Source organism: Notamacropus eugenii, chromosome 2 (genome assembly GCF_028372415.1).
Source record: "Notamacropus eugenii isolate mMacEug1 chromosome 2, mMacEug1.pri_v2, whole genome shotgun sequence".
NCBI lineage: Eukaryota > Metazoa > Chordata > Mammalia > Diprotodontia > Macropodidae > Notamacropus > Notamacropus eugenii.
In genome coordinates, this window is record NC_092873.1 from 343,413,251 (window position 1) to 343,424,702 (window position 11,452).

At 42.4% G+C, this 11,452-nt stretch overlaps 1 protein-coding gene across 5 annotated transcripts in view; it reads left to right on the plus strand.

The window, feature by feature from the left end:
- The window catches only part of TEX2 (testis expressed 2), a 162,501-nt gene that overhangs the window by 148,122 nt on the left and 2,927 nt on the right, over positions 1-11,452 (plus strand). For all 5 annotated transcript variants that reach the window (XM_072645810.1, XM_072645812.1, XM_072645809.1 and 2 more), the window contains exons 9-11: positions 5,192-5,317; positions 7,176-7,385; positions 10,057-10,177. In XM_072645810.1, the coding sequence (XP_072501911.1) occupies positions 5,192-5,317; positions 7,176-7,385; positions 10,057-10,177 (457 nt within the window). The remainder of the gene's footprint in view (positions 1-5,191; positions 5,318-7,175; positions 7,386-10,056; positions 10,178-11,452) is intronic.

The window sequence follows — 11,452 nt, forward strand, 5'->3', positions numbered from 1 at the left end:
TTTTTGTTTTTAAATGAACAAGATAGATGCCCAAATCTGATCACTCCTTCTAAGTCACCACTTTGGCAGGTATCAGGCAGCTTCTTCTCTCCTCGCCCACTCCCCAACACTTGGTAATCACCTTCACAATCTTCAGCACATTATTTTGAACTTTCTTCTAGAGGAGCAAATCTGGGAGGGAGGAGAGGAGGTTGGCTTTTGGCAGCAGCCAGAAGGCTTTCAAAACCAAGTCTAGACACCAAACTGAGTAATACCATCTAAGCAAGCTATTGAAAAATGGTGTGAAGATTGTTTCCAGAATATTTTGATCAATGACAGACAGCATCATTGAAATTAGTGCCCAGTCTGTGGAGGTGATGCCTTAAAGGATCATGCCACCCAAGTTTGGGTCCACTCTTTGAGAAGCCAGTCTTAGCATATTGTAGTGAATAGTTCATACCTATTTCCCCTGAAGTTGAATGCTGAGAGGTCAAGATCATGGGTGTTCCTTTCATTCTAAAGTCACAAAGCCAAAGGCCATAACTTTGTGATTCCTGAGGGACCCTATCATCCAGCCAAGATTTTGGGCTGATGAGCATACTACCTCCTTCCCTTCTCTGCCACTACCTTCTACTTGCTCATTGTTAAAGGAAGCACTTTCTTTGGTTCCACATCATCTGTGGTTTGGTCTGATTGCTACAGTTTCAGCCAAATGACTATTTTCAGTGCAGGAAGTATTGTCCTGCCCCTACGCTCTGCTGGAGTGATTAATTCAGTAACCTGAGACCTCTCTGCAGTTCTCAGCATTTAGTATTTTCCCCTGTGAGTCCTGAAGGCTCCAGTTGATGGATGTGGGAGGAGATGAGATAATCGGGTTGGTGGATCAGCAGAGTTCAGTATATTTCAAGAGCTGTGGATGAAAAAAACTCTTTTGATTCAATAGAAGGGACCCTGGAGACTGAGGAATCACTGAGATTATACCACCCTCACCACCAAGACTGAGAACTAGATAGCAAAGTCACTCTTGCTAACTGACCGTTAAAGACAATCCTAATAGGATTGTATCCCCTGTCCCAAGAACTTCATTAGGAGCGTCTTGGGAATTACTGAACTAGCAGAAATGCGTCTTTGCAATAGTGAGCATTTCCAGCTTTGTAACCCTGGAATGCATGTAAATATTTCCTAGAGACAACACTTCCTAGAAGACCTAGCCAATAGATATGGAGGTTGGTTGCCTTTTTCTGACTAGGTAGCTACAAGTGTGTTTGTTTCAGGCAAGGGAGTTTTTCCCTTAACGTTAAACAAAAGTCTGTCTGCTGAAACAAGCTGGCTCTCTCATTTCAAAAGCTACTGCAGAGAAGGGTCAGTACTGCATGTTGCACAGGGAGCTTGAAGGTGCCCTTACAGATAGGCTCCTGTTTCAGAGGGTGCAGTCCAAGCCCTAGTACCACCCTTGAACTGCTGCTGATAACCACCATGCATTTCAGCATTTCATACATTCAGAATGTAATGTGTACTCAGCTGGGGGAACGTAGCAGTGTCCCCTTTGCCCTCCACTGCTCTGATGTCTGTCCTGCTAGCCGCCAGAGGGCTCCCAGAGCCAGAGAAGCAGACTCAAGGCAATCCAAGGACTGTGGCTGCCTAGAAACAAGTTAGAAACACAACTGACTTGACCTTGTTGGGTCACCTTACCTTTACCAAAAATATGAGCTTTAGAAGCCTGATGTTTGTCCAGCAATGTCAGTGTTGAAACAGCCCCTCTCAAATGCCTTATCTAAAAAGGACAAGGATTTGCAGCCTCTTTGGTGGACGGGCCATTATACAGGAACAGTATTGGCCTTTTTGTATAATACATTTACAGACTTAGTACAAAAGGTACTAAATGGACCTGGTGAGGAACAAAGTGAGCAAGGCCCTGAGTGCCCATTATAGTGTTCACCTTAAGATCAAATTATTTGGAAGGGGGAAAAATGCAAAGCACCTACATCTGAGTCTTTCTTTTTAAAATCTGCCTCAGGAAAAACCTAAGAGGAAAATAGTTCTACTGCAATTTGTGTGACTTTTGCTTAGCAAAACAAAACAAAAAACCCTACAGCTATCCTCTCTCACATTCCTACTCCCCTTACTTATCTTCAGTCTTTCCTGGTCTTCTGGCTGCTTCTCTGCCACCTACAAACATGCCCATGTCTCTTCAGCCTCCCTGCCTCCATCCATCCATCCCTTGTAACTAGCATCCCACATCTCTCCTGCCTTCTGTGGCTAAACTCTTTGAGTAGGCCAGGCACAATAGGCTCTTCTCTTCCCACTCTGTTCTTAACTCTACATTCTGGCTTCCAACCTTATCATTCAATCCACAGTGCCCTCTCCAAGGTTATTAATGATCTCTTACATGTCAAATCAGATGTCCTTTTCTCCATCCTCATCCTTCTTGACCTCTGTGCAGCCTTTGACACTGTCAGTCACCCTCTTTTCTTTACCCTTCCTTCTCTCTAGATTTTCAAAACACTCTTCTGATTCTCCATCCACTTTTTGACTTCTCCTTCTCAGTCACCTTTGCTGGCTCTTCATCCAGGTCATGCCCACTCACCATGATTATCCTGATAACTTAGGGTGTCCCTCAAGTTTCTGCCCTGGGCCACCTTCTCTTCTTCCTCTATACTATTTTACTTGGTGATCCCAAAGGCTCCCATGGATTGTTATCCTTTCTTTGCTGATGAGTCTCACATCTCTAGCCGCCTAAGCTAGAGACAATTTAAATTCAACATGTTCCAAATGGAATTAATTCATTATCTTTCCCCCAACCCCTTCACTTTTCTATACTTCCATATTACTGTTGAACATCATCCTCCCATGCATCCAGGTTCACAGCCTAGGTGTCATCCTTGACTCCTCACTCTCTCATTCCCCTCCCTCATCGAATCTGTTACCAAGGCTTGTTGATTTTATCTTTGTAACATCTCTCACCTGTGATCGCTTCTCTCCTCTGATACTGCAACCACCCTGGTGCAGGTCCTCTCCTCCTCACTCCTGGACTGTCACAATAGCCTGATGGTTGGTTTTCTTGCCACAAATCTCTTCCCTTTCCAGCCCATCCTCCACTCAGCTACCAAAGTGATTTTCCTCAAGTGCAAGTCTGACCATGACCCTACTCAATAAACTCCAGTGGTTCACTGTCACCCCTAGGATCAAATGTAAAATTCTCTGTTTGGCCTTGAAAGCCCTTCATAACCTTCCCTCCTTCCCATCTTTCCAGGCTACTTACTCCTCACATCTTCTCACCAGTTACTGTGTGATCCCAGGACACCAATCTCCATGTTATTCCTAGAACAAGATACTTGGTCTCCCACTTCTGAGCGTTTTCCCTGGCTGTCTCCACTGCCTCGAATGCTGTCTCTCTTCCTCTGTCTCCTAGCTTCCCTGGCTTCCTTCAAGTCCCAGCTAAAATCCCACAGTCCACAGAAAGTTTCCCTGAGCCCTCATAATTCTGGTATCTTCACTCTGTTGGTTGTTTCCTGTTTAATCCTGTAGACAGTTGTTTGCATATTGTCTCCCCTATTATTTTCTGAGCTTCTCAAGGGCAGAGACTCTCTTTTACCTTTCTTTGTATCCTTCAGACTTAGCCCAGTGCCTGGCATATAGTAGGTGCTTAATGAGTGTTTATTGACCAACTGGCAAAAAACAGCTTCACTTCTCTGAAACAGCTCTTAAGTGTCTCTGTGAGTTGTTAGAGATCCCTGAGGCTGGTGTTAGTAGTCATTGACCTTATCTGTGGCCCCAGAGAGCTTGGACAGTGGCTAGGAAGGCATGAGTAAAAAAACACCAAGTAGTGGTATGAGTTTCTGCTACAAAGAGGTCTTTGGAGTCAAAGCTGATTTTTGTGAAAACTCAGAGCAGCTTCAGAGATTTGGGAACTCAAAGTCAAGTGACTTAACCAAAGAGACCCCCATCCCTGTGGTCATTGGTAAGGATTCCCCTGGCTGGGACAAAATGTCACCTCACCCTTGATATCATTACCATCCTTTCATTTATCCACAAAATCAACCTGGCCAGCACTTTTGATAAAAATCATTGCATTCCATTGAATAATAGCTGACATTTACAAAGTGCTTTAAGGTTTGCAAAGCACTTTACTTACATAGAATGTGTTACGCTACCCTCCTGTTTGCTGATGCATGCCAAAGAAGTCTTCTGGTCTCAAATTACTATCCCTTTAAATAAATTTACTGTATTGGTCCAAATATAAGCTGCACCATTAAAACAAGACATTTTTGAAGGGGAAAAAATAGACATTGAAAAATAATTGCTTCTACCCCCTTCTCTTTTGTGGAGCTAGCCTCTTTGTCAGGGATGAAAAGCCTGATCTTTGGGGTTCTGAGTACTTTAACACAAACAGGCCACACTCACTTGCCCGCTCTCCTCTCCTTCCCTCCAATTCCCAGTTCCGTGTGCTGTAAAGCAAGCCCACTAGGTAGCAAATCTTTGGAGTGTAACTACAATCTCACTGCTACCCCGGGATTCAACAGTTCCTATCTACTCCATTTCAGGGCAGAATAGTCCTCAAACCTGGGGTCATCTGTCTTATGGGTGGAAAAGAGGAGAGTCCAGCTGCAAATTTGTGCTCTCCAAAGTGCAAACTCTGGTGAAGATGCTTTCTGAGAATCATCTCCTATTACCTCTCCCTGATGGGTCGTTTCTGGCCCCAGATGTGACAGTGGGAGAAGGAGTTGATACCTTTGCCGTGAGTTGCCTTTCTCTAAGGATTCAGGGATTGGATGGAGGCAGTCACCCCAAGCCTGCTATAGGGCTGAACCTGCCTCCTTTACATTGCCACCATAGCAGCAGGGATGGGCCTCATGTGCATCCCCAGCAGAGGAAAGCTAGTATTAACGTTTCTGCTCCTTCCTGCTGGGAAACAGGGAGGCCTAAGTAATAATGTCTTTGGTGAACAAGAGCATGCTCATAGACTGCACATGAGTTCTATACAAAACAGATTTTGAGGGGAAAAGTACAGCCTGTGTTTGGACCAGCTTGTTTTCTGTATGACTAATCATACTCATGGACTCCAGGATTAGCCTATTTATTTGGGCTGGGCAGAAGAGAATATTAAACTGTGTTAATCTTGTTAGTCCATCTTGGTTTCTCGTGTTCATGTGATAACTTTCTTTAAGCTTGCTAATCCACAGAAGTTTGGTGGTGACTCTTTCTTGTTCAGTTTCAGGCCGAGGGCATATTGCCTTGCTGACAGCGATGAGGAGTCCTCCAGTGCTGGCTCCTCCGATGAGGATGACGCTTCAGAAGTGGTTGGTGGAGACAAGCAGCTCACTCCAGGGACTGAGGGGTTTGTAGTTCAGAACATTTTTCTTTCTTCCTTCCCCCCATCTTAAATGTTTCAATGAATTCCCTGACTGTGAACTTTGTTGAATTGAGAGCTAAGGGCTTGAATAACCAGTGTATCAGTGCTTAAAATCTAAGTACCAAAGCTAAAACGCTTCATCTTGCTGGCTTATCTAACAAAAGAAAGAGCACCATTGTAGATGGAGATCTCCCCCTGAGGTGCAAAAGCCCCTCTTATTGAGATACTAGAATGTTATGTTGAGTGTGTACTGAAAGGAGAGAAACTAGGCAACTTTTCCCCTTGATGCTTTCTCTGGGAAGCTGCTCCTCCCTGCGTTTGACTCATGGAAACTCTGATTTCTAGCTCTGCAGCAGAAATCCTAGGGTCCCCTCCTTCAGCAGAGGTTGAAGATTTGGGTGAATCTAATAGTGTATCAGGGACAACTCTGAAAGTTATGACTTCCTGGGTATTTTCTTTTCTAGGCAATTATTGTAAATATAACACTTGATACTTTGAACTGACTGGAAATCCAAGAGATCACTATAAAGAAACCAAGTGATTCGGTACTTACTTAAAGGAAACTTTACACCCTATTCACATATGAAATCTTATGTGGGAGGTAATGAATTGTTAGGTCAGATGGGCTGATCCTAAAAGTTTTGCTGCCCTTATTTGAAGTGTCTGCTTAGGAGCTCTATTCTTTTACTTTTTGTTTCCCTAGACATGATGTGCTTGTGCATTCTATCTCAAAATTGTAGAGATTTTCTAAAACAAAATATTCTTTTTAGAGCATTTTTTCCATTAGAAAATGAGACATAAAAACCCAGTTCCCTACCACCCTGTGGCTGCTGATATTTTAGTTAAAGCTGTGTAGCATTTTATCCCTGCTTCATTTAGGGCAGGGCTTCTTCACTTTTTGCACTGTCAACTCCCATCAGTGCTTCTTAAACTGTGGGTCATGACCCCATATAGTCAAGACCCACAGTTTAAGAAGTATGGACTAGGGACTCCTAGGCATCAAGAAGGCACTATTTGATGATGGTTTGAGAATGTCAGGCTTTTAACATGAACTGGAAAAGAGGCTTTTTGTTAGCTACTCTGGTGATTTTAGAGACTGACACTAGATGCTGTAGAGAAGGGAAATGCCATTAAAATTATCCCCATAGCACCTGTTCTCAGAGTTGTCAAGTCTGGTTGGGGAGATAATACATACATGTGATACGCCTTGAAAATAGGTGGTGGTGATTTGGTGAGATTAAAATTAAGTTTAAAACTGTGGTCATTGGTACCACTTGTTATAACAATGATTTAACAAGAGTGTTACACTATTCTGATTATATTCTAATATCTGAGAGGTTTTTTAAAAAAATATTTAACGTGAATATTTAATGAAATTTGAGGTTTGCATCTAACTCCTTTTTTTTTTGTATTATCAAATCTCATGTTTTTTTTACTATGTTCTCACAATAGATGGAGCATTTCTTTTTTTTAATATAGACCTGTGATTTCATTGGTGTGGCAAATTCTCTGTAAGGAAACTCCTCCACTCATGCAGATCATAGATCATGCAGCTGGACAACTCATTTGTAACTTATAGAGTCTTCAGAGTTGCCTGGGTCATTGGGAGTATCTGCTTCTGACTGTATCAGTGTGTATCCAGCCAGCGTGTATCAGAGGCCAGACTTGAACCCAGGTCTTCATGGTTCCAAGGCCAACTCTTTCCACTATGCCACAGCTATCTCAAAGTCAGAATATGGACATAGAAATAAAGATTTTCACTCATGTACCACTAGACCTAAATGATTTCTAAAAGAGCAGAGCTTATCATAGTAACTCAATTTTTTCTTTTCTAAATTTGAAGGTATGTTGGAGGATACCGGACAAGTAAGATTATGAGGTTTGTGGACAAAATCACCAAATCAAAATATTTCCAAAAAGCAACTGAGACAGAGTTTATTAAAAAGAAGATTGAGGAAGTCTCAAATACTCCACTGCTTCTGACTGTTGAAATACAAGAGTGTAAAGGAACCTTAGCAGTTAACATTCCACCTCCTCCAACTGACCGAATATGGTATGTAGAGCAAGACTGAGCTCTTCCTTTCAGGTTATCTTTACTTTGAGATTAGAGGCCTTGGCATGCTTAGCAACATAGTCCTGACCGTAGGAAGTCCAAATGTTTTTTCATCAATTCACCATTTAGTTCAGTTTAGTGGTAGTTAATTAGGTTCTGAGTTCACATTCTTTTGCAGAAGAGTAAATCACATTGAATTGATTCTCATACATTAGAAAAATTTCCTTTTCAGTGAGTGGGAGGCCATGGTAGTTGGCCTTATGTGCCTCCACTCCAAACCGTGCCAGAGTCTTGAGCTGTGTTGTGATAGAGAAAAAGAGGATTTTATCTATGGCTACACTAGCTTCAATCCTGTCACATCACTGTCCCTTGCACCAAGGACAGCACCTTCCTAGAACAGGTTGGATCAGGAACTGTCAGGAGTTCCAGACACACACACCGGTATGGAAGGGAGGTTTGAACTGGGGGTTCTGGGTCCGAAGAGTTGACCTGGAAGCTGTGTGAGGTAGAAGATGATCTGGCTTTAAAAGATATTATTCTTGCTCTTGTTCCTTTGCCATCAAAACCTCCTCAGTCAAAGACATGCTGTGGGATGGAGGAAACATGGCACTAGGGAATAGAGAAAGCTGGAAGAGAAGAGAGTGAAAGGGAGAGATTGTGGATACAGCCAGCTAAAGAAGACAGGAAGGGATAGGATTACATTGGGGGTTGGCTCTGGCAGTGAGAAGGGAGTAAAGGAGCAGATCGTGGGGGAAGTCGGCCAAATAATGTGAGAGGAGGAGAAGAGGTGTGGGAGGACAGACGCTATTGAAGCAATGTTGATAGAGCTGTAAAATTCTCTGACCCTTCTGGGTTGCAGGTTTTGTTTTGTTTTTTTTCTTCCTTTTTTAATTATGCAAGTGGAAGTCATTCTGGCAAGGCTTGGACTGACTGCCTGGCAAGGGGGCCCAACTTGTTAAAGGCTCTGGGAGTTAGTTGTTTTTAAAATGTCCATACCCTTTAGCCCAGAAATTAAACTACTGGGTATATACTCCAAGGAAGTCAAAGATGGAGATGATGGTCAAGTAAATATCAGTTAATTGAGCATTTATTAAGCGCCTGCTCTGTGCTAGGTATTCAGGATACAAATACAAAGCTGAAGTAATGCCTGACCCCAGGGACCTTGCATTCTACTGGGTTATAACTAGGTCACAAATTAATAAATGCAAACTTTGCCCAAAATAAACATGCCATAGTGGAGGAGAGGGGGACCAACAATTGGGAGAACCTCTTGAAGGAAGTAGGACTTGTGCTGGTCCAGGAAGGGAGGAAGCTTGGGTCCCTAAGAGGCAGGGGAAGAGGGAAAACATTCTGCAGGGTGGGGAGGAAGGCAGCCTGTAAAAAGGCCTGGAAATAAAAGCTGAAATATTATGTATGAGGTGCAGAAAGTGGGCCAATTTGGTGGGAGTGTAAAGTGAGTTAGTGGGAGTAATGTATGATCAGACTACAAAGATAAGCTGGAGCCAGATGGTGAAGGGCTTTAAATGTCAAAAAGAGGAGATTGGAGTTTATCTTTCACCCTATAGGCAAGTTCCAGGAGCCACTGAAGCTTCCGGCATAAGGGAGCAGTATGGTCAAATCTGCACATTAGGAATATCATTTTAGCAGCTGTGTGGCAGGGGAATCTGAGGCAAGGAGCCTAAGACCCAAATACCCATAACATCACTAGGTGGTAGCAAATAACTGGAAACAAAGCGTGTACCCGTCAGTTGGTGAACGACCAAAAAAAGTATGGTACATGAATGTGATGAAAGATTGTGCAGTAAGGAATGACGGATATGAGAAATTCAGAGAAATATATGTACATTATATATGTATGAAGATTTACTTGAACCGATGCAGAGCAAAATAAGCAGAACCAAAGGAACAGCATACACAGTGACTACACAGTGAAAATATCACTAAGAGGAAATCAGACTAATTGAGAAATCAAATCAAGAAACATTTCTTGCCTCCCAGCAGAGAAATGGGAAACTACTGAGACAGAATATTATATACATTGTTAGATATCATTACTGTACTGAATATTTTCACTTGTTTTTCTATCATAGGAGAGGTGGGAAATAACTGAAATATCTGTGTTATATAGATAAAAGATTTTTTTTTAAATGCTGACCCAGGAGGTCTTTCCAAAGTTGCAAATGCAGCTTTTCAGTGTCAGAGCCAACAAAAGCTACCAGGAACCAGTACTGTTAAGTCATTCTAGAACCTGTCAGTGATCAGACCCCTTTCACTCCGGCTGGCTTTTAAACATCCACCACAGAACTCTAAAGCAGAAATGACAAGCTTGTCTTTACTATGTGCTATTATTGTTCTCTGTAAGTATATTCCAAGGAAATTGGTGGCAAAATTGAAATGGGAATTCATTCATTCAGCATCATACATAACACTGTGATATTTAAAGGACCAAAAGGGAATTAGGAGGAGCTTCCTGTACTTCTTTTGTATCTGACAGCATTTGAGTCAGTTATTATTTTGATGTGTCTCTACCCCCCTTATAAGGTCATATTTTAAAGGGTATTAAAAACACTCTTATTTTTCATGTATAGTGCATATTTTAGTTATAGCCTGCCCTGGAGATCTTCTTTGCTTATGAAGAAATTGTATTTCTGTATTTGGGTTTTCTTTGAAGGTATGGCTTCCGAAAGCCACCACATGTGGAACTGAAGGCTCGGCCAAAACTTGGTGAGAGAGAAGTGACTATAGTTCATGTAACTGATTGGATAGAGAAGAAACTAGAACAGGAATTTCAGGTACATTTGTTATGCATTTTTCAATTCTTAGCCGTACAAACAGTAGATGTTAATGACCACTATTGTCAGCATGGAAGGTCCCTGGATCTCAGGAGCTTTCTGCCAGAATGTGAAAACTTTCTATATTCTCCTTACCTATTGGAACCACAGTTGGATCCCAGATCGATCCTACTGGGGGTAAAGTTAACTCAGCCTCTTGTTCTGTTGTTTCTGAGTGGTGAAGTGTGGGGGTTAACTCAGTCTTTCCCAATTCCACATGTAAACTAGCCCACAGCTGCTAAGGAGCATTCCAGTCTCCTAAAATGGAAGAGTTTCAGTTATTACAGGTCTTTGAAGTCACCTAAGCAAACCTCCTGTCTATTGTGTGAAACCACTCATGACACTTGCCACAAACTAAATTAGAGCCACATACTGTAACATGGAATAAATGCTCTTTGAATTTGAGGAATTTAAACATTAAGTGACTTGTTGACTTTCTTCTTCCCATTAAATGGTTCTCTGCGCTAGAAGCAATACTGGTTCAATTTCATAAACATTTCCTAAGCACCTACTGGGAGCAAAACATTAAGGACGCTAAGACAGACAAAGAAGTCCCTGATCTCAAAGCACTTTGCATTTTCTATGAGGGGAATACAGCATCACTTGATCCACAAGCAGTGATCAGTTACCAATGTCCATAGAGGAAGAAGAACATGCCCACACCTGGGAGCGGGTGGTTGGGAAAGCTGTTCAGTCAGAGTGAGTAGCTGGGCTGAAGATTCTAAGACACAGGTGAGGAAGGAGCCCATTCCAGGCTCGAAGGGTGTAGCCTGTGGGAAACATAGGCATGAAACTTAGGTCCAGGGGACAGCAGGGAGTACTGTAATGTGAAATAAGTCTGGAAAAGCAGTAGAGCCAGATCAGGAGGAATCTGAATTTTGTCCTAGAGACACTTGGGAGCCCCTGAAGGAGTGGCATGATTATTATTTTGGCAGTTGTGTGGAGGGTGGATTAGGGAGGGGAAGGACTAGTTAACAGGCCTCAGAAGTAGTCCAAACCAAAAACAAAAAGTCATCCAAGTAAGAAATGGTGACCTGACCTAAGATATAGAAGAGACAAGAGGACAGATTCCAGCATAGCAGTGGGGTAGATTGTAAAAGACTTATCAACTGCTACTATGTAAGAGGATGAGAAAGCAGCAAAGAAAGACTCAAAGGTTGTGAACCAGGATGACTAAAACAGAAATAGGGAAGTTGGGAGGAAGGGTGAGTTTAGGGAACAGTGTGGAACAAAGCA